This window comes from Oncorhynchus kisutch, linkage group LG6 (genome assembly GCF_002021735.2).
Source record: "Oncorhynchus kisutch isolate 150728-3 linkage group LG6, Okis_V2, whole genome shotgun sequence".
Taxonomy (NCBI): domain Eukaryota; kingdom Metazoa; phylum Chordata; class Actinopteri; order Salmoniformes; family Salmonidae; genus Oncorhynchus; species Oncorhynchus kisutch.
In genome coordinates, this window is record NC_034179.2 from 2,714,505 (window position 1) to 2,739,675 (window position 25,171).

Below are 25,171 nucleotides of genomic sequence, written 5' to 3' on the forward strand. Positions count from 1 at the left end.
CGGTCACTCTTTACATTCAACCCCCCCTTGGTTTTTACACTCACTGTTTATTATCTATACACTTTTTTGGTGTATATTACCTCGTTATTGTTATGTACATTTATTGATTGGATTTGAATTGAATGGCAAGAGTCTGCAAAGCTCTCAAGGGTGGATACTAAAACGAAAGAAAAACCCTTTAATGAGGAGGTGTGTCCAAACTGTTGGTTTTATATAAATATATTACATGGAATGGCTTGAGTAAAGTGCTCGTGTTTCATTTTACAATGAAATCTTCAGATACTTAACTGGCTTCCAATAGGATTGGGCGATCCCCTGAAAGCAGCTCATTAAATTAGAAATCTAATTCACAGTAGGAAATCCAGTCCACAGGAAGAGTTGTACAACCTTGTCAGAGGACTCAGAACACTCTGCTTGTTGCTTTGCTCTACATGGATAGTTGGCCTAGTGTCACAGGTAATTGAAATGTTACGTAATGTGTGAGATAAGCTAAGCTATCGACTCCTCCCCTCTCTATCCCTCAATCTGTCAATCAATCAAATCAAATGTATTTATAAAGGCCTTTTTACATCAGCCGGAGTCACAAAGTGCTATACAGAAACCCCCCAGCCTAAAACCCCAAACAGCAAGCAATGCAGATGCATAAGCACGGTGGCTAGGAAAAAACTCCCTAGAAAGGCCAGAACCTAGGAAGAAAGGAACCAGGCTATGAGGGGTGACAAGTCCTCTTTTAGCTGTCGGAGATTATAACAGAACATGGCCAAGACGTTCAAACGTTCATAGATGACCAGCAGGGTCAAATAATAATAAGCAATAATCCAATGTCTATGGAGAAAGTATCCAAATACAGGGCTTCTCCAAAGACATGAGTCAGAGAAGAGGTGTTCGGAGAGAGGAACTCTGCTTTATCATTAATTGGTTGGTGTCCGCAGGGCAAGGTGTGAGGCTCCAATGGGTGTGTTTCACTGACGGAGTGGGCTAATGGGTTTGAGTTTCTTCTCTTTTCTCTCTTCGTCTCTCATAGTCTCTGTCTGTGGAGCCTCGATATGTTGGTTGTGGTATATAAAGTATATAGACAATTCCACTAACCTGCCTGGTTGATCTATGGTAAAGGTAATGTATACAATATATATAGATCATGTGAAGACACTAACCTGCCTGGTTGGTCTATGGTAAAGGTAATGTATACAATATATATAGATCATGTGAAGACACTAACCTGCCTGGTTGATCTATGGTAAAGGTAATGTATACAATATATATATATAGATCATGTGAAGACACTAACCTGCCTGGTTGGTGGTGACGTTGAGAGAGACAAACTGTCGTCCGGGGTTGGTGAGCTCAGACACTCCATTGACGGCCTCCACTTCGAACGTGTAGTTAGTGTGAGCCAGAAGGTCTGCCACCATCACAGAGTTGTTCCTGAGACTGTTGCGTTGGGGCAGGAACCGCACCGTGCTCTCACACTCCTCATAGTGTCTGCTGTCAACGCTGATCTTACGACACAGGATGTTATAGCTGACATCCTTCCTGCCGCCAGTCTCCTCGGGAACCGCCCATTCCAGGAAGACCGACGTCTCGTTTACATTGGAAATGGCATTACGAGGAGCAGAAGGTGGTCCTGTAGGGCAATAACATATTGTGTTATTCTGCTGAAACTATAACATAGTGTTATTCTGCTGAAACTATAACAAATTGCTAGAAGATAAGACAATAACATCCACTCTTATTCCATAAAGGATCCACTATGTAGAGGTATCTTGCCAGGTGGCAGTTGTAAATGACAACTCGTTCTCAACCGGCAAACCTGGTTAAATAAAAGGTGAACAAATGGCATGAAATGAAACACATGAAATCCAAATAACAATCCAGTTAAATTACAGGTTGTAATGCAACCAAATAGGAAAAACACCAAGGGGGATGAATACTTTTACAAGGCACTGTAGATCATTCCATGTGTGTTATTTCATAGTTTTGATGGCTTTACTATTATTCTACAATGTAGAAAAGGGTAAAAAATAAAGTAAAACCCTGGAATGAGTAGGTGTGTCCAAACTTCTGGTGCTGTAGCTGAATCTTTAATCACATGCAATACATAATCATCTTCAGAACCTGGTCAAAGCAACAAAATAACTAGGCTTTTACTATGATGGTGAAACTGGAATACATTTTGGGATTAAGTGGGGTTAAGTCTTCCTAGAAGTGACACAGGGTTGACGGAGGGACATGTTAAAATGCAAAAACAAGTTCTACTTAAAATATCAAAGGGCACTCTTATCATAAAATCACCCTTTTGTGTAAATGGTAGTGTTGTATTTACATGTGCAGGCTTTGTTACGAAGGTCTGAGTCCCTCCTACTAATAACTACTGTGGTGCTTATGTATGGAGTTGTATACTACTGATAACTACTATAGTATTAATGTATGGAGTTGTATACTACTGATAACTACTATAGTATTAATGTATGGAGTTGTATACTACTGATAACTACTATAGTATTAATGTATGGAGTTGTATACTACTGATAACTACTACAGTATTAATGTATAACTACTACAGTATTAATGTATGCAGCGGAATACTACTGATAACTACTATAGTATTAATGTATGGAGTTGTATACTACTGATAACTACTACAGTATTCATGTATGCAGCGGAATACTACTGATAACTACTATAGTATTAATGTATGGAGTTGTATACTACTGATAACTACTACAGTATTAATGTATGGAGTGGTATACTATTGATAACTACTACAGTATTAATGTATGGAGTTGTATACTATTGATAACTACTACAGTATTAATGTATGGAGTTGTATACTATTGATAACTACTACAGTATTAATGTATGGAGTTGTATACTATTGATAACTACTACAGTATTAATGTATGGAGTTGTATACTATTGATAACTACTACAGTATTAATGTATGGAGTTGTATACTATTGATAACTACTACAGTATTAATGTATGGAGTTGTATACTATTGATAACTACTACAGTATTAATGTATGGAGTTGTATACTATTGATAACTACTACAGTATTAATGTATGGAGTTGTATACTATTGATAACTACTACAGTATTAATGTATGGAGTTGTATACTATTGATAACTACTACAGTATTAATGTATGGAGTTGTATACTATTGATAACTACTACAGTATTAATGTATGGAGTGGTATACTATTGATAACTACTACAGTATTAATGTATGGAGTTGTATACTATTGATAACTACTACAGTATTAATGTATGGAGTTGTATACTATTGAGTTGTATACTATTGATAACTACTACAGTATTAATGTATGGAGTTGTATACTACTGATAACTACTACAGTATTAATGTATGGAGTGGTATACTATTGATAACTACTACAGTATTAATGTATGGAGTTGTATACTATTGATAACTACTACAGTATTAATGTATGGAGTTGTATACTATTGATAACTACTACAGTATTAATGTATGGAGTTGTATACTATTGATAACTACTACAGTATTAATGTATGGAGTTGTATACTACTGATAACTACTACAGTATTAATGTATGGAGTGGTATACTATTGATAACTACTACAGTATTAATGTATGGAGTTGTATACTATTGATAACTACTACAGTATTAATGTATGGAGTTGTATACTATTGATAACTACTACAGTATTAATGTATGGAGTTGTATACTATTGATAACTACTACAGTATTAATGTATGGAGTTGTATACTATTGATAACTACTACAGTATTAATGTATGGAGTTGTATACTATTGATAACTACTACAGTATTAATGTATGGAGTTGTATACTATTGATAACTACTACAGTATTAATGTATGGAGTTGTATACTATTGATAACTACTACAGTATTAATGTATGGAGTTGTATACTATTGATAACTACTACAGTATTAATGTATGGAGTTGTATACTATTGATAACTACTACAGTATTAATGTATGGAGTGGTTTACTATTGATAACTACTACAGTATTAATGTATGGAGTGGTTTACTACTGATAACTACTACAGTATTAATGTATGGAGTGGTTTACTACTGATAACTACTATAGTATTAATGTATGGAGTGGTTTACTACCAATATGTATGGAAAATAAATAATAATAATAACAATATGAATAATAATTATTACTATTATTATTAATATAATGTTTTTGTGCTTGCCTGTTAGCTAGCAGTTCTCAGCTGTTAGCAGCCAATGGCTAGCACTTTCTTACTGGCGACAAAAACTGATGATTTCCATCCTTTCTTCGAGTCATTACTGAATTATTTAATGTAACAAATCAAATATTAAACCTTGTAAACAATTCATGGTAATTCATGGTAATCTTGAAAACAATTCATTTAGAATCTGCATATACGTGAAACAGCTGTTAATTTGCTGGAATATGTGCCGTTACACACTTCTATTAAAAGGAACAGGCAGATATGAGAAGTTTTACGGTATGTAGATCGTATGTAGCAGCATAGTATGTAATGAATGGTGAGGCATAGTGAGGTGTAGTACATACGTGTACAGGCCATGTTGGGCGGGTCACTGTCTCTCCTATAGTATCCTTCCTCACAGGTACAACCTACGGAACCCTGGACTCTGGTGAAGCTGTGAGGAGGACATTTACTGCAGGCAGGGGTCTGCAGCACCGATCGGAAGAATCCCGCTCTGCAGACTGGAGACGGGAGAGAGATGAGGAGAGAGAGGAGAGGAGAAGGGGGTTAGACTGGACTCTAGTGAAGCCGATACGAGGACATTTAATGCAGCACAGACCAGAATAAACCTGCTTTACACACTGTAGAGAGGAGAGAGAGGAGTAGGTGGTTAGATTTACCCTGCACACTGAAGATGAGAGATGTTTCAATTTGTCAGACATTACTGACATTTTGTTCAGGTCGGTACTTTTAGTGAGCGATACATTTTGTCAGTGCAATCCGTACATCTAGAATGTGGTTTCTAACTAACTCAGACACATGTAGTTATTGGTGGTATAACTCAGGCACCAGTAGTTATTGGTGGTATAACTCAGGAACCAGTAGTTATTGGTGGTATAACTCAGGAACCAGTAGTTATTGGTGGTATAACTCAGGCACCAGTAGTTATTGGTGGTATAACTCAGGAACCAGTAGTTATTGGTGGTATAACTCAGGCACCAGTAGTTATTGGTGGTATAACTCAGAAAGCAGTAGTTATTGGTGGTATAACTCAGGAACCAGTAGTTATTGGTGGTATAACTCAGGCACCAGTAGTTATTGGTGGTATAACTCAGAAAGCAGTAGTTATTGGTGGTATAACAGACAGTAGTTATTGGTAGTATAACTCAGAAAGCAGTAGTTATTGGTGGTATAACTCAGGAACCAGTAGTTATTGGTAGTATAACAGACAGTAGTTATTGGTAGTATAACTCAGGAACCAGTAGTTACTGGTAGTATAACAGACAGTATTTATTGGTGGTATAACTCAGGAACCAGTAGTTATTGGTAGTATAACTCAGGAACCAGTAGTTATTGGTAGTATAACTCAGGAACCAGTAGTTATTGGTAGTATAACTCAGGAACCAGTAGTTATTGGAGGTATAACTTAGGAACCAGTAGTTATTGGAGGTATAACTCAGGAACCAGTAGTTATTGGTGGTATAACTCAGGAACCAGTAGTTATTGGTGGAATAACAGACAGTAGTTATTGGTGGTATAACTCAGGAACCAATAGTTATTGGAGGTATAACTCAGGCACCAGTAGTTATTGGTGGTATAACTCAGGAACCAGTAGTTATTGGTGGAATAACAGACAGTAGTTATTGGTGGTATAACTCATGAACCAATAGTTATTGGAGGTATAACTCAGGAACCAGTAGTTATTGGTGGTATAGCTCAGAAACCAGTAGTTATTGGTGGTATAACTCAGGAACCAGTAGTTATTGTTGGTATAACTCAGGCACCAGAAGTTTTGGTAGTATAACTCAGGGACCAAAAGTTATTGGTGGTATAACTCAAGGCCCCATGGTTATTGGAAGTATAACTCAGACACCAGAAGTTGTGGTAGTCTAACTCAGACACCAGAAGTTGTGGTAGTATAACTCAGACAACACCAATAGTTACCAATTTTCTCCAATAATGTCATGTTACAAGACCACAAATAGGATTGATAAATTACAAAGACATGTGACTGTCAGATAGATAGCACTGTGTGACTGTCAGATAGATAGCACTGTGTGACTGTCAGATAGATAGCACTGTGTGACTGTCTAATAGCACTGTGTGACTGTCAGATAGATAGCACTGTGTGACTGTCTGATAGATAGCACTGTGTGACTGTCTAATAGCACTGTGAGACTGTCTGATAGATAGCACTGTGTGACTGTCAGATATATAGCACTGTGTGACTGTCTAATAGCACTGTGTGACTGTCAGGTAGATTGCACTGTGTGACTGTCTAATAGCACTGTGTGACTGTCAGATAGATAGCACTGTGTGACTGTCTGATATATGTCTCTGTCAGGTAGATAGCACTGTGTGACTGTCTGATAGATGTCTCTGTCAGGTAGATAGCACTGTGTGACTGTCTGATAGATGTCTCTGTCAGGTAGATAGCACTGAGTGACTGTCAGATAGATAGCACTGTGCGACTGTCTGATAGATAGCACTGTGTGACTGTCAGATAGATAGCACTGAGTGACTGTCAGATAGATAGCACTGTGTGACTGTCAGGTAGATAGCACTGTGTGACTGTCAGATAGATAGCACTGTGTGACTGTCAGATAGATAGCACTGTGTGACTGTCTGATAGATAGCACTGTGTGACTGTCAGATAGATAGCACTGTGTGACTGTCTGATATATGTCTCTGTCAGGTAGATAGCACTGTGTGACTGTCTGATAGATGTCTCTGTCAGGTAGATAGCACTGAGTGACTGTCTGATAGATAGCACTGTGTGACTGTCAGATAGATAGCACTGAGTGACTGTCAGATAGATAGCACTGTGTGACTGTCAGGTAGATAGCAGTGTGTGACTGTCAGGTAGATTGCACTGTGTGACTGTCTAATAGCACTGTGTGACTGTCAGATAGATAGCACTGTGTGACTGTCTGATATATGTCTCTGTCAGGTAGATAGCACTGTGTGACTGTCTGATAGATAGCACTGAGTGACTGTCAGATAGATAGCACTGTGTGACTGTCAGATAGATAGCACTGAGAGACTGTCAGATAGATAGCACTGTGTGACTGTCAGATAGATAGCACTGAGTGACTGTCAGATAGATAGCACTGTGTGACTGTCAGATAGATAGATGTGTGCCAGTTAGACTCTACACCCCTTGTTATACATGAGGTGTGATACTAACCTTATTGGACTATGGACTAGACTACATGAGGTGTGATACTAACCTTATAGGACTATGGGCTAGGCTACATGAGGTGTGATACTAACCTTATTGAAACATATAGGACTGTGGACTAGACTACATGAGGTGTGATACTAACCTTATAGGACTATGGACTAGACTACATGAGGTGTGATACTAACCTTATAGGACTATGGGCTAGGCTACATGAGGTGTGATACTAACCTTATTGAAACATATAGGACTATGGACTAGACTACATGAGGTGTTATACTAACCATATAGGACTATGGACTAGACTACATGAGGTGTGATACTAACCTTATAGGACTGTGGACTAGACTACATGAGGTGTGATACTAACCTTATAGGACTGTGGACTAGACTACATGAGGTGTGATACTAACCTTATAGGACTATGGACTAGACTACATGAGGTGTGATACTAACCTTATAGGACTATGGACTAGACTACATGAGGTGTGATACTAACCTTATAGGACTGTGGACTAGACTACATGAGGTGTGATACTAACCTTATAGGTCTATGGACTAGGCTACATGAGGTGTGATACTAACCTTATAGGACTGTGGACTAGGATACATGAGGTGTTATACTAACCTTATAGGACTATGGACTAGACTACATGAGGTGTGATACTAACCTTATAGGACTATGGACTAGACTACATGAGGTGTTATACTAACCTTATAGGACTATGGACTAGACTACATGAGGTGTGATACTAACCTTATAGGTCTATGGACTAGGCTACATGAGGTGTGATACTAACCTTATAGGACTGTGGACTAGGATACATGAGGTGTTATACTAACCTTATAGGACTATGGACTAGACTACATGAGGTGTGATACTAACCTTATAGGACTATGGACTAGGATACATGAGGTGTGATACTAACCTTATAGGACTATGGACTAGACTACATGAGGTGTGATACTAACCTTATAGGACTATGGACTAGACTACATGAGGTGTGATACTAACCTTATTGAAACATATAGGACTATGGACTAGACTACATGAGGTGTGATACTAACCTTATAGGACTGTGGACTAGACTACATGAGGTGTTATACTAACCTTATAGGACTATGGACTAGACTACATGAGGTGTGATACTAACCTTATAGGACTATGGACTAGGATACATGAGGTGTGATACTAACCTTATAGGACTATGGACTAGACTACATGAGGTGTGATACTAACCTTATAGGACTATGGACTAGACTACATGAGGTGTGATACTAACCTTATAGGACTATGGACTAGACTACATGAGGTGTGATACTAACCTTATAGGACTGTGGACTAGGATACATGAGGTGTGATACTAACCTTATAGTACTGTGGACTAGACTACATGAGGTGTGATACTAACCTTATAGGACTATGGACTAGACTACATGAGGTGTGATACTAACCTTATAGGACTATGGACTAGACTACATGAGGTGTGATACTAACCTTATAGGACTATGGACTAGACTACATGAGGTGTGATACTAACCTTATAGGACTATGGACTAGACTACATGAGGTGTTATACTAACCTTATAGGACTATGGACTAGACTACATGAGGTGTGATACTAACCTTATAGTACTGTGGACTAGACTACATGAGGTGTGATACTAACCTTATAGGACCAAGGACTAGACTACATGAGGTGTGATACTAACCATATAGGACTGTGGACTAGACTACATGAGGTGTGATACTAACCTTATAGGACTATGGGCTAGACTACATGAGGTGTGCCACAAAGATTTGAAAAAGTTGCCTTATTACACATCACTCACAAGTAATTCATTTATTATGGATCCCCATTAGTTCCTGCCAAGGCAGCAGCAGCTACTCTTCCTGGGGTTTATTATGGATCCCCATTAGTTCCTGACAAGGCAGCAACTACTCTTCCTGGGGTTTATTATGGATCCCCATTAGTTCCTGCCAAGGCAGCAGCTACTCTTCCTGGGGTTTATTATGGATCCCCATTAGTTCCTGCCAAGGCAGCAGCTACTCTTCCTGGGGTTTAATATGGATCCCCATTAGTTCCTGCCAAGGCAGCAGCTACTCTTCCTGGGGTTTATTATGGATCCCCATTAGTTCCTGCCAAGGCAGCAGCTACTCTTCCTGGGGTTCATTATGGATCCCCATTAGTTCCTGCCAAGGCAGCAGCTACTCTTCCTGGGGTTCATTATGGATCCCCATTAGTTCCTGCCAAGGCAGCAGCTACTCTTCCTGGGGTTTAATATGGATCCCCATTAGTTCCTGCCAAGGCAGCAGCTACTCTTCCTGGGGTTTATTATGGATCCCCATTAGTTCCTGCCAAGGCAGCAGCTACTCTTCCTGGGGTTTATTATGGATCCCCGTTAGTTCCTGCCAAGGCAGCAGCTACTCTTCCTGGGGTTTATTATGGATCCCCATTAGTTCCTGCCAGGCCGGAGCTACTCTTCCTGGGGTTTATTATGGATCCCCGTTAGTTCCTGCCAAGGCAGCAGCTACTCTTCCTGGAGTCCAGCAAAATTAAGGCAGATTAGCTGCTGCCTTGACAGGAACTAATGGGTATCCATAATAAATACAGGTAACATAGCGACATTGCATTGCTTTTTCCTCTGTGCCATGCAGGCATCATTATAGTATTTTGTGTGCTGAAATATTTCCTCTACGTTTTACCTCAGCAATACAGCAAAACTGACAATAATCTAAAGAATCCATGATTCCTTCTCACATAAACCCTGCTACTCCCCTCTCACCTTGTCTATTGAGTGGCCTAACTGACCTTGCCTGCGTTCCAAATTACACCCTATTTCTAGTGCACTGCTTTTGACTTGAGCTCAAATGGGTGAATAGGGTGCCATTTGTGATGCAGACATCCTCTTCTGAGCGCGACCCTGCATGGCCCTGTGACGATGTGCGGATCTTCTGTCAGGGCTAAGCCTCCACTCCTGCTACAAGAGCCCCCCTCTCCAAATCACAGGGTTAATCTACCACAGGCTCTGACCTCGCAATACCATTAACCTGCCTGCTGCATTGCTGCCCTGACACCCACTGTGAACCCTATGTCCTATATAGTGCACTACTTTTGATAGGGCTCTGGTCTAAAGTAGTGCACTGTATAGGGAATAGGCTGCCATTTGGTTTTCAGGCAGTGACTCACATGACACTCCTCAAAAACCTCAAACAAACCTCTGGTAATGGGAAATGGGCTCTTATCTTCTCCTCTCTGTCTCTACTCTGGATAGGGAGACTGGGAACTGGGAGGATGGGAGGCTGGGAGGATGGGAGGCTGGGAGACTGGGAGGATGGGAGGCTGGGAGGATGGGAGGATGAGAGTATGGTAGAATGGGAGGATGGGAGAATGGGAGGATGGGAGGCTGGGAGGCTGGGAGACTGGGAGGATGGGAGGCTGGGAGGATGGGAGGATGAGAGTATGGTAGAATTGGAGAATGGGAGGATGAGAGTATGGTAGAATGGGAGGATGAGAGTATGGTAGAATGGGAGGATGGGAGGATGAGAGTATGGTAGAATGGGAGGATGGTAGAATGGTAGAATGGGAGGATGAGAGTATGGTAGAATGGGAGGATGAGAGTATGGTAGAATGGGAGGATGAGAGGATGAGAGGATGGTAGAATGGGAGGATGGGAGGATGAGAGTATGGGAGAATGGGAGGATGGGAGGATGAGAGTATGGTAGAATGGGAGGATGGTAGAATGGTAGAATGGGAGGATGAGAGTATGGTAGAATGGGAGGATGAGAGTATGGTAGAATGGGAGGATGAGAGTATGGTAGAATGGGAGGATGAGAGTATGGTAGAATGGGAGGATGGGAGGATGAGAGTATGGTAGAATGGGAGGATGGGAGGATGAGAGTATGGTAGAATGGGAGGATGGTAGAATGGTAGAATGGGAGGATGAGAGTATGGTAGAATGGGAGGATGGGAGAATGGGAGAATGGGAGGATGGGAGGCTGGGAGGCTGGGAGACTGGGAGGATGGGAGGATGAGAGTATGGTAGAATGGGAGGATGAGAGTATGGTAGAATGGGAGGATGGGAGGATGAGAGTATGGTAGAATGGGAGGATAAGAGTATGGTAGAATGGGAGGATGAGAGTATGGTAGAATGGGAGGATGGGAGGATGAGAGTATGGTAGAATGGGAGGATGGGAGGATGAGAGTATGGTAGAATGGGAGGATGGTAGAATGGTAGAATGGGAGGATGAGAGTATGGTAGAATGGGAGGATGGGAGAATGGGAGGATGGGAGGCTGGGGGAATGGAAGGCTGAGAGAATGGGAGGATGGGGGGCTGGGATGCTGGAAGGATGTGAAGCTGGGAGGCCAGCACACTGGGTAATATAGACAGAAGCTGGTAGTTAGACAGTAACACGGCTGCTGATCCAAGCTGCTCCAAGTAGTTTGTGTTCCCAACTCATCATGTACAATGTGACAATTGATAATATTGTCACATTTCACACTCAGTTAAATCCTGTTTTTAAGGTGACTCTATTATATCATCTAGGCATGGATTGTATTCAAAAGCAGCAGTCTTTTATTAAATAAAATGTGCATACCAATATCCTATAGGACAAGATGGTGGCAAATTGTACGAAACAAATATTACATCCTGAAGATCTGTTATATGACTGTGTAGGCGACCTGTTCTTCAAAACAACCCATGACTGACAGTGAGTCAACTGTCAGCAACTGAGAGTGAGTCAACTGTCAGCAACTGAGAGTGAGTGAGTTCAGTGCAACACAAGAGAGAGACAGACCCATTTATTCTCATCTCCAGCCCCATGTAGTCTCAGCCCCATTTATTCTAATCTCCAGCCCCATGTAGCCTCATCTCCAGCCCCATGTAGCCTCATCTCCAGCCCCATGTAGCCTCACCTCCAGCCCCATGCAGCCTCATCCAGCTAAGCAGCCAGGCATCAACTGGTTCATTTAAACAATGTATGATGTTAACATCCTCAGAGTGTGTATGGAGTGATACATAGATCATGGCATGGCTAAATACATTTCTCTACACTTCAATCACCTAGGTCTAAGCCCCAAATGGCACCCTATTCCCTATATAGTCCACTAAGAGTGGGGAGGGGGAGGAAGAGGGGGATGGATGGATGGATGGAGGGAGGGAGGGAGGGAGGGAGGGAGGGAGGGAGGGAGGGAGGGAGGGAGGGAGGGAGGGAGGGAGGGAGGGAGGGAGGGAGGGAGGGAGGGAGGGAGGGAGGGAGGGAGGGAGGGGAGGGAGGCAGAGAGGAGGGGGGGAGAGAGGGAGGGGACGGGTAGGGAGAGAGGAGGTGGGGGGGTACAAGGTGAGATGGGTCCACACACACACACACACTCCTTGTTATCACCTACACAACTCTGATTCCCTATCAAACACATAGACACTCCTTGTTATCACCTACACAACTCCGTGTTATCACCTACACAACTCTGATTCCCTATCAAACACACAGACTGCCAGATTCCCTATCAAACACACAGACTGCCAGATTCCCTATCAAACACACAGACTGCCAGATTCCCTATCAAACACACAGACTGCCAGATTCCCTATCAAACACACAGATGCCAGATTCCCTATCAAACACACAGATGCCAGATTCCCTATCAAACACACAGACTGCCAGATTCCCTATCAAACACACAGACTGCCAGATTCCCTATCAAACACACAGACTGCCAGATTCCCTATCAAACACACAGACTGCCAGATTCCCTATCAAACACACAGACTGCCAGATTCCCTATCAAATACACAGACTGCCAGATTCCCTATCAAATACACAGACTGCCATAACGGATTATGAAACCTTTGATCTACCTAATTAAATTCATACACGCTGTACACTGGCTCCTTCATTCCACATTATAGAGGTTGTGTCCAACAGAAATTAATCTAATTTCCATTTCATTCAACGGTATATCTGTGATGTGGTATCATCATGTAATTTAAAGATTAGGGTTATTGTGATTTGAGGGAGAATCCTCTCCTCTCCGACTGGGGGATGGGGGACCAGGGGCAGTGCAGCGGGGCCCTTAGGATGAGGGGAGGGGGGGGGGGGGGGTAAGAGGAGGAGGAAAGAGGAGAGGAGAAACTGGGCCTGATTCACCTTGACGGAACCTTGGTCTCCTGTCATGCAATATTAGCCCTGAAAAATACCCCCTGAATTCAGCTAGCCCCTGCACACACGCACTCTCTCTCTCTCTGAACTCGGCTAGCCCCTGCACACTCTCTCTGTCTCTTAACTCAGCGTTCCCAGCTAGCAGCCATGAGGCTATTCCTCCACCATGCAGCTGATGTCCTAGACTATTGTTCTATTGTATTGTAATGTTAATCACGGTCATGTTACACAATGGAGGGATTGCCACAGCATTTATTTATTTCATTTAACATTTTTTTAACTAGGCAAGTCAATTAAGAACAAATTCTTATTTATAATCACGGCCTACCAAAAGGCAAAAAGGCTCCTGCGAGGACAAAAAAACACACATCACAACAAGAGAGACACCACAATAGTACATAAAGAGAAACAACAACACAACATGGCAGCAACACATGACAACAACATGATAGCAACACATGACAACAACATGGTAGCAACACAACATGGTAGCAACACATGACAACAACATGGTAGCACCACAACGTGGTAGCAACACAACATGGTAGCATCACAACATGGAAGTAACACAACATGGTAGCAACACATGACAAAAACATGGTAGCAACACAACATGGCAGCAACACAACATGGTAGCAACACAACATGGTAACAACACAACATGGCAGCAACACAACATGGTAGCAACACAACATGGCAGCAGCACAACATGGCAGCAACACAACATGGCAGCAGCACAACATGGTAGCAACACAACATGGCAGTAACACAACATGGTAGCAGAACATGGCAGCTACACAACATGGCAGCAACACAACATGGCAGCAACACATGACAACAACATGGTAGCACCACAACATGGTAGCAACACATGACAACAACATGGCAGCACCACAACATGGTAGCAACACAACATGGCAGAAGCACAACATGGCAGCAACACATGACAACAACATGGTAGCAACACAACATGGTAGCAACACAACATGGCAGCATCACAACATGGCAGCAACGCAACATGGCAGCAGCACAACATGGCAGCAACACAGCATGGCAGCAGCACAACATGGCAGCAACACAACATGGCAGTTACACAACATGGTAGCAACACAACATGGTAGCAGAACATGGCAGTTACACAACATGGTAGCAACACAACATGGTAGCAGAACAACATGGCAGCTACACAACATGGAAGCAACACAACATGGAAGCAACACAACATGGCATCAGCACAACATGGCAGCAACACAACATGGCAGCAACACAACATGGTAGTATCTAGACTACATCCATTCACGTTGTTATGTTGATTTTACAGTACAGTGGTCATGTGCTGAATGCGTGGACAGTGGAGTGGTCATGTGCTGAATGTAGAGACAGTGGGAGTGGTCATATGCTGAATGCAGGGACAGTGGAGTGGTCATGTGCTGAATGCAGGGACAGTGGAGTGGTGCTGAATGCATGGACAGTACAGTGGTCATGTGCTGAATGCAGGGACAGTACAGTGGTCATGTACTGAATGCAGGGACAGTACAGTGGTCATGTGCTGAATGCAGGGACAGTACAGTGGTCATGTACTGAATGCAGGGACAGTACAGTGGTCATGTGCTGAATGCAGGGACCGTGGAGTGGCCATGTACTGAATGCAGGGACAGTACAGTGGTCATGTGCTGAATGCAGGGAGTGGTCATGTGCTGAATGCAGGGACCGTGGAGTGGCCATGTACTGAATGCAGGGACAACACCGGAATTCTTAGTAAAAGTTATATTTGAAAATATAGATGCACTTCTTGACAAAGGTTAAATTTGACAAAGGTGAGTTTCCTGGAAATTGCAGAATGTGATTTCTTTAAAGTATCAGAAAGAGCACAATGTCTTACCTGCATCTGCCAATTCCAAACTGCACTCATCTCTACATGCACAATTTGAAAACAGATAATATTGTCACTAATCAGATTTTTGTCAATTTAATCTAGTCTTCAGGCTAACTCTTATTATATATTAAATTAGTTTAGGTGTAGTTTCAATGGACCGCTGTGCAGGCTGACTGGCAATGTTTGTTTCCCCTTGCTCATCAACTTGGATAGAGTCAAGGACATGTTTTGCATTATTCTAAAGGCCTATTGCAACACACAGGATGTTTTCGATACATTTGATTAGTAATAGAGTTATCGTCAATATAAAACAGTCCTGTAACAGCTTCTTTATTTTTACAAAGTAAAACGTCAAAAAGATCAACCTGCAAGGCGCGCGGTCAAATTATTAACATGAGCGCCAACGATGATAAGAGAATGGTATCAACCTGCAAGGAGGCGCTCAAAGTATTAACATGAGTGCCGATGATGATAAATAGGCATAAAACAAACTCATCATTACACTATTGTCGTCCTTAATTCATTCAACCTCTTCACCCTCCTTATCATTCACTTAGGCCTAATTTAAATTCAATTGTAAAGTAATGTGCACAATTATCACCCATTCATCCATTTGTCATTCATTCAATGAGGAAAGAGAGAGACACATTAGCTCCTGGCTGGGTACCAACGTCCTACAACACATTGTCTTGGAGCCTGGCTGGGTACCAACGTCCTACAGAACATTGTCTTGGAGCCTGGCTGGGTACCAACGTCCTACAGAACATCGTCTTGGAGCCTGGCTCGGTACCAACATCATACAGCACATCGTCTTGGAGCCTGGCTGGGTACCAACGTCCTATAGCACATTGTCATGGAGCCTGGCTGGGGACCAACGTCCTACAACACATTGTCTTGGAGCCTGGCTGGGTACCAACGTCCTACAGCACATTGTCTTGGAGCCTGGCTGGGTACCAACGTCCTACAGCACATTGTCTTGGAGCCTGGCTGGGTACCAACGTCCTACAACACATTGTATTTGAGCCTGGGTGGGTACCAACATCCTACAGCACATTGTCTTGGAGCCTGGCTGGGTAACAACATTCTACAACACATTGTCTTGTAGCCTGGCTGGGTACCAATACCCTACAGCACATTGTCTTGGAGCCTGGCTGGGTACCAACGTTCCTACAGAACATTGTCTTGGAGCCTGGCTGGGTAACAACATTCTACAACACATTGTCTTGTAGCCTGGCTGGGTACCAATACCCTACAGCACATTGTCTTGGAGCCTGGCTGGGTACCAACGTTCCTACAGAACATTGTCTTGGAGCCTGGCTGGGTAACAACGTTCTACAACACATTGTCTTGGAGCCTGGCTGGGTACCAACGTCCTATAGCACATTGTCTTGGAGCCTGGCTGGGGACCAACGTCCTACAACACATTGTCTTGGAGCCTGGCTGGGTACCAACATCCTACAACACATTGTCTTGGAGCCTGGGTGGGTACCAACATCCTACAGAACATTGTCTTGGAGCCTGGCTGGGTACCAACGTCCTACAGAACATCGTCTTGCAGCCTGGCTCAGTACCAACATCATACAGCACATTGTCTTGGAGCCTGGCTGGGTACCAACGTCCTACAGAACATCGTCTTGCAGCCTGGCTGAGTAACAACATCCTACAGCACATTGTATTGGAGCCTGGGTGGGTAATAACGTCCTACAGCACATTGTCTTGGAGCCTTGCTGGTTACCATGGTCCTACAGCACATTGTCTTGGAGCCTGGCTGGTTACCATGGTCCTATAGCACATTGTCTTGGAGCCTGGGTGGATAACAACGTCCTACAGCACATTGTCTTGGAGCCTGGCTGGTTACCATGGTCCTACAGCACTTTGTCTTGGAGCCTGGGTGGGTACCAACATCCTACAGAACATTGTCTTGGAGCCTGGCTGGGTACCAACGTCCTACAGAACATTGTCTTGGAGCCTGGCTGGGTACCAACGTCCTACAGAACATCGTCTTGGAGCCTGGCTCGGTACCAACATCATACAGCACATCGTCTTGGAGCCTGGCTGGGTACCAACGTCCTATAGCACATTGTCATGGAGCCTGGCTGGGGACCAACGTCCTACAACACATTGTCTTGGAGCCTGGCTGGGTACCAACGTCCTACAGCACATTGTCTTGGAGCCTGGCTGGGTACCAACGTCCTACAGCACATTGTCTTGGAGCCTGGCTGGGTACCAACGTCCTACAACACATTGTATTTGAGCCTGGGTGGGTACCAACATCCTACAGCACATTGTCTTGGAGCCTGGCTGGGTAACAACATTCTACAACACATTGTCTTGTAGCCTGGCTGGGTACCAATACCCTACAGCACATTGTCTTGGAGCCTGGCTGGGTACCAACGTTCCTACAGAACATTGTCTTGGAGCCTGGCTGGGTAACAACATTCTACAACACATTGTCTTGTAGCCTGGCTGGGTACCAATACCCTACAGCACATTGTCTTGGAGCCTGGCTGGGTACCAACGTTCCTACAGAACATTGTCTTGGAGCCTGGCTGGGTAACAACGTTCTACAACACATTGTCTTGGAGCCTGGCTGGGTACCAACGTCCTATAGCACATTGTCTTGGAGCCTGGCTGGGGACCAACGTCCTACAACACATTGTCTTGGAGCCTGGCTGGGTACCAACATCCTACAACACATTGTCTTGGAGCCTGGGTGGGTACCAACATCCTACAGAACATTGTCTTGGAGCCTGGCTGGGTACCAACGTCCTACAGAACATCGTCTTGCAGCCTGGCTCAGTACCAACATCATACAGCACATTGTCTTGGAGCCTGGCTGGGTACCAACGTCCTACAGAACATCGTCTTGCAGCCTGGCTGAGTAACAACATCCTACAGCACATTGTATTGGAGCCTGGGTGGGTAATAACGTCCTACAGCACATTGTCTTGGAGCCTTGCTGGTTACCATGGTCCTACAGCACATTGTCTTGGAGCCTGGCTGGTTACCATGGTCCTATAGCACATTGTCTTGGAGCCTGGGTGGATAACAACGTCCTACAGCACATTGTCTTGGAGCCTGGCTGGTTACCATGGTCCTACAGCACTTTGTCTTGGAGCCTGGGTGGGTACCAACATCCTACAGAACATTGTCTTGGAGCCTGGCTGGGTACCAACGTTCTACAACACATTGTCTTGGAGCCTGGCTGGGTAACAACGTTCTACAACACATTGTCTTGGAGCCTGGGTGGGTACCATGGTCCTACAGCACATTGTCTTGGAGCCTGGCTGGGTAACAACGTTCTACAACACATTGTCTTGGAGCCTGGGTGGGTACCATGGTCCTACAACACATTGTCTTGGAGCCTGGCTGGGTAACAACGTTCTACGACACATTGTCTTGGAGCCTGGCTGGGTAACAACGTTCTACAACACATTGTCTTGGAGCCTGGCTGGGTACCAACGTTCTACAACACATTGTCTTGGAGCCTGGGTGGGTACCAACGTTCTACAACACATTGTCTTGGAGCCTGGCTGGGTACCAACGTTCTACAACACATTGTCTTGGAGCCTGGCTGGGTAACAACGTTCTACAACACATTGTCTTGGAGCCTGGCTGGGTACCAACGTTCTACAACACATTGTCTTGGAGCCTGGCTGGTTACCATGGTCCTATAGCACATTGTCTTGGAGCCTGGCTGGGTACCAACGTTCTACAACACATTGTCTTGGAGCCTGGCTGGGTACCAACGTTCTACAACACATTGTCTTGGAGCCTGGCTGGGTACCAACGTTCTACAACACATTGTCTTGGAGCCTGGCTGGGTACCAACGTTCTACAACACATTGTCTTGGAGCCTGGCTGGGTACCAACGTTCTACAACACATTGTATTGGAGCCTGGCTGGGTACCAACGTCCTATAGCACATTGTCTTGGAGCCTGGGTGGGTACCAACGTTCTACAACACATTGTCTTGGAGCCTGGCTGGGTACCAACGTCCTATAGCACATTGTCTTGGAGCCTGGGTGGGTACCAACGTTCTACAACACATTGTCTTGGAGCCTGGCTGGGTACCAACGTCCTATAGCACATTGTCTTGGAGCCTGGGTGGGTACCAACGTTCTACAACACATTGTCTTGTAGCCTGGCTGGGTACCAACGTCCTATAGCACATTGTCTTGGAGCCTGGCTGGGTACCAACGTTCTACAACACATTGTATTTGAGCCTGGCTGGGTACCAACGTTCTACAACACATTGTCTTGGAGCCTGGGTGGGTACCAACATTCTACAACACATTGTCTTGGAGCCTGGCTGGGTAACAACGTTCTACAACACATTGGCTTGGAGCCTGGCTGGGTACCAACGTTCTACAACACATTGTCTTGGAGCCTGGCTGGGTACCAACGTTCTACAACACATTGTCTTGGAGCCTGGCTGGGTACCAACGTTCTACAACACATTGTCTTGGAGCCTGGCTGGGTACCAACGTCCTACAACACATTGTCTTGGAGCCTGGCTGGGTACCAACGTTCTACAACACATTGTCTTGGAGCCTGGCTGGGTACCAACGTCCTACAGCACATTGTCTTGGAGCCTGGCTGGGTACCAACGTCCTATAGCACATTGTCTTGGAGCCTGGCTGGGTACCATGGTTCTACAACACATTGTCTTGGAGCCTGGCTGGGTACCAACGTTCTACAACACATTATATTGGAGCCTGGCTGGGTAACAACGTTCTACAACACATTGTCTTGGAGCCTGGCTGGGTACCAACGTTCTACAACACATTGTCTTGTAGCCTGGCTGGGTACCAACGTTCTACAACACATTGTCTTGGAGCCTGGCTGGGTACCAACGTTCTACAACACATTGTCTTGTAGCCTGGCTGGGTACCAACGTTCTACAACACATTGTCTTGTAGCCTGGCTGGGTACCAACGTTCTACAACACATTGTCTTGGAGCCTGGCTGGGTACCAACGTTCTACAACACATTGTCTTGGAGCCTGGCTGGGTAACAACGTTCTACAACACATTGTATTGGAGCCTGGCTGGGGACCAATACCCTACAACACATTGTATTGGAGCCTGGCTGGTTACCATGGTTCTACAACACATTGTATTGGAGCCTGGCTGGTTACCATGGTCCTACAACACATTGTATTGGAGCCTGGCTGGTTACCATGGTCCTACAACACATTGTATTGGAGCCTGGCTGGTTACCATGGTCCTACAACACATTGTATTGGAGCCTGGCTGGTTACCATGGTCCTACAACACATTGTCTTGGAGCCTGGCTGGGGACCAACGTTCTACAACACATTGTATTGGAGCCTGGCTGGTTACCAACGTTCTACAACACATTGTATTGGTGGGTTAAGTTGGGAATATGTGTGAAAAAACTGGTTAAAAGGCTTTACATACTTCTCTGTTTGTGATTTCAAAATTGTGACTGAGCAGCGTAAAATACAAACATTTAGGAAAAGTCAGGGAAGGAGCAGGACATTACCATTTTTTGTGGCTGATTTATATACAAAATCAGACGTCAGTGGATGTTGGCCTGTGGCACTTCTAGTGTTTAACAGGTTAACATTCACCTCATGCTCCTAGACCTTAGTGACGCTTTTTACAACATCGACCAGCACATTATTTTGGAAACATTGGAATCTGTAATTGGCCTACGTGGACAAATTCTTGCCTGGTTAAAATCCTATCTGTCAGGAAGGTATCAATTAGTCTCTGTGCATGGTTTGTCCTGTGAGAAATCAATGGTACGTTTTAGTATTCCTCAAGGTTCCGTTCTGTGTTTTAACTATATAAGCTACCACTTGGGGATGGCATTCAGAAACACAATGTCAACTTCCAATGCTATGCAGACAACACAAAACTGCACACGTTGATGAAACCCCAAAATTGCCTACCCTGGAAGCCTGTGTTTCAGACATAAGTGGATGGCGGATAAAAAAAAACAACAACAACATTTAAACTTGGACAAAACAGAGATGTTAGTTCTATGTCCCAAGAAACAAAGAAATCTGCTGTCTGATTTGAAAATGAATCTTGATGGTTGTACAGTCGTGTCAAATAAAACTGTGAAGGTGTTCGTCGTTACTCTGAACTAGGGTTACAAAGGGTCGGAAACCTTCTGGTAAATTTCCAGCATTTTTCCAGAAATTTTCCATAGGAAGTTAAGCCTGGGAATTTGGGGAATTTATATATTATTTTTTTAAAGTTAACAGTGAACCTTTTTTTGTGGGATACACATAAGACAATTCTAGGACTTGTTTTTTTGTTTTGGTTAAACTATCCCCAATTCAATGGAATTGCAACCCTCTGCATGCACAGTGCACTCTTCCATCACATGTACAGGGGATTTTCAAGATGAGATGCTATTGAGCACACACTACTACACTGTCTGAGCCAAAGACTACATGCTTTCTGGTAAGTTTTGATTACATTACTGGGTGGGGTGAATATATTGTATATGACATACATTATTTTTTTGATAACTAGCAAATAGTAGTCTACAGCAAAGTGTGTTTAAATCATTTAGCCTGCTAACTGAGGAGTACCACATTGAAGCTGCCCAGCAACACCCGTTGGGGTGGTGTCATCATGTTTGACAGTATCCTTAAGGGGAAGGAATCTCCCCAAGAAATGGCCATATCACAGTCTGCCGATATGGACAGCCCCATCAAGAGGATCCCCCTGGATGATATATTTTGGGAGAGAGAGGTAAGCAGCCTGAAATTTCTGAAACCTACAGCAGTAGCCATTGTACGGATTGAGGGACACAATGACACTCTGCTTGCAGATTTAAGAGAAAAATTCCGTACTGCCCATCCCTTTTCACTGTTGCTCCAAGCAGAGGAAAACAGTTGTGAAATACACCGCAGCGTACATGTTGGATCCCAAATATGCTGGCAAGAGTATCCTGTCTGGTGCAGAGATCAACAAGGCCTATGGTGTCATCACTACTGTGTCTCGCCACCTTGGCCTGGATGAGGGCATGGTTCTTGACAGTCTGGCGAAGTACACTTCCATGCAAGGCTATAGGGTTATGTGGAGTGTGTAATGCAATGCTTTGGGATGAGATGCAGTATGGCAGTGGTGCCAACATAGCAAAATACGGCTGCTAGCATCTTGACTATGTGATCATATTACTCCAGTGCCTCTCTACACTGGCTTCCTGTTAAGGCTAGGGTTGATTTCAAGGTTTTACTGCTAACCTACAAAGCATTGCATGACTTGCTCCTACCTATTTCTCCGATTTGGTTCTGCCATACATACTAGAGGGCGACCGATTATGATTTCTCAACGCCGACACCGATACCGATTATTGGAGGAGCAATAAAAAACCTGATGCCGATTAATCGGCCGATTTTTTGGAATGTATTTGTAATAATGACAATAACAACAATACTGAATGAACACTTATTTTAACTTAATATAATACATCAATAAAAATTCATTTAGCCTCAAAAAAATTATGAAACATGTTCAATTTGGTTTAAATAATGCAAAAACAGAGACTTCAATATTCCCAGGTAAGAAGTTTTAGGTTGGAGTTAATATAGTATTTATAGGACTATTTCTCTCTATACCATTTGTATTTCATTAACCTTTGACTATTGGATGTTCTTAAAGGCACTTTAGTAATGTAATGCCATGCCAGTGTAACAATATAGCTTCCGTCCCTCTCCTCACCCCTACCTGGACTCGAACCAGGAACACATCGACAACAGCCACACTCAAAGCAGCGTTACCCATCGCTCCACAAAAGCAGCAAGGGGAATAACTACTCCAAGTCTCAGAGCGAGTGATGTTTGAAACGCTATTAGCGCGCACCCCGCTAACTAGCTAGTCATTTCACATCGGTTACTCCAACCATTCGGCTGATAAGCTTGAAGTCATAAACAGCGCTGTGCTTGTGAAGAGCTGCTGGCAAAACGCACAAAAGTGCTGTTTGAATGAATGCTTACGAGCCTGCTGCTGCCTACCATCGCTCCGTAAGACTGCTCTATCAAATCATAGACAAAATTATAACATAATAACACACAGAAATACGAGCCTTTGGTCATTAATATGGTTGAATCCGGAAACTAACATTTCGTTTATTATTTCAGTGAAATACGGAACCGTTTGGTATTTTATCTAACGGGTGGCATCCCTAAGTCTAAATATTCTTGTTACATTGTACAACCTTCAATGTTACGTCATAATTACGTACAATTCTGGCAAATTTGTTCGCAATGAGGCAGGCGGCCCAAACTGTTGCATATACCCTGACTCTGCGTGCAATGAACGCAAGAGAAGTGAGACAATTTTACCTGGTAAATATTGCCTGCTGTATTTATTTTAGCATCGGGGGGGGGGGGGGGGGGGGGGTAGCCTAGTGGTTAGAGACTAGTTAACTGTAAGGTTGCAAGATTGAATCCCAGAGCTGACAAGGTAAAAACAAACAAGGCAGTTAACCCACCGTTCCTAGGCTATCATTGAAAATAAGAATGTGTTCTTAATTAACTGACTTGTTAAATAAAAGGTGTACAGATTGTTATGAAAACTTGAAATCGGCCCTAATTAATCGGCCATTCAGATTAATCAGTCGACCTCTACATACCTACACGTATGCTACGGTCACAAGACCTTATTGTGCCTAGAATTTCTAAGCAAAAAGCTGGAGGCAGGGATTTTTCCAACAGAGCTAAATTTTTATGCAATGGTCTGCCTATCCATGAGAGTTGCAGACTTGGTCTCGACCTAAGTATTTACTGAAGACTCATCTCTTCAGTAAGTCCTATTATTGAGTGTAGTCTGGCCCAGGGTTACAAAGGCGAACGGCAAGGCAATGGAGTGACCAACCATCCTTGTTGTCTCTGCCTGTCCGGCTCCCCTCTCGCCACTGGGATTCTCTGACCTCTGACCCTTTTACAGGGCTGAGTCACTGGCTTGCTCGCACTCTTCCATCCTTCCTGTACTCGGGCTCGTGCGGTGGGGGAGATCTTCGTGGGCTATACTCAGCCTTGTCTCAGGGTAGTAAGTTAGTGGTCTGATGACATCCCATTGGTGGTGTCGGGGCTGTGCTTTGCCAAAGTGAGTTATATCCATCCCCCCCGTCTCAGTCTCCTGAATCTATGTTGCAATAGTCTATATGCCAGGGGGCTAGGGTCAGTCTGTTATATCTGGTGTAATTCTACCGTCTTATCTGGTGTCTTGTGTGATCTTAGATATGCTCCCTCTAATTCTCCTATCTCTCTCCCCCTCTCCCGGAATGACCTGATCCCTAGGACCATGTATCGGGTCTACCTGGCCTAATGACTCCTGGCTGTCTCCAGTCCACCTGGTCGTGCTGCTGATCCAGTTTCTGCTGTTCTGCCTGTGGCTATGGAACCCTGACCTGCTCACCAGAAGTGCTACCTTGTCATGCTGCTGCTTCAGTTTCAACGTGCTACCTTGCCCCTCTCCCTCTCCCTCCCTACCACACCTGCTGTCTCGACCTCTGAATGCTTGGCGATGAAAAACCAACTGACATTAACTCCCGGTGTGCTGACCTCTTGCACCCTCTACAACCACTGTGATTATTATTTGACCCTGCCGGCCTTTCTGAATGTTTGAACATCTTGAAGAAGGAGCTGGCCTTAATGGTCAGGCATTTTATAATCTTAATGACCTTAATGGCCATGTACTCTTAACTCCACACGGCACAGCCAGAAGAAGACTTGTCACCCCTCAGAGCCTGGTTCCTGTCTAGATTTCTTAATAGGT

The 25,171-nt window shown here is 43.9% G+C and overlaps 1 protein-coding gene across 1 annotated transcript in view; it reads right to left on the reverse strand.

The window, feature by feature from the left end:
* Nucleotides 1-25,171, reverse strand: part of epha5 (EPH receptor A5) — a 188,238-nt gene that overhangs the window by 113,822 nt on the left and 49,245 nt on the right. Inside the window, exons 4-5 of the mRNA XM_031826005.1 lie at nucleotides 4,555-4,710; nucleotides 1,289-1,624 (exon numbers count right to left, since the gene is read on the reverse strand). Of these exons, the coding sequence (XP_031681865.1) occupies nucleotides 1,289-1,624; nucleotides 4,555-4,710 (492 nt within the window). The remainder of the gene's footprint in view (nucleotides 1-1,288; nucleotides 1,625-4,554; nucleotides 4,711-25,171) is intronic.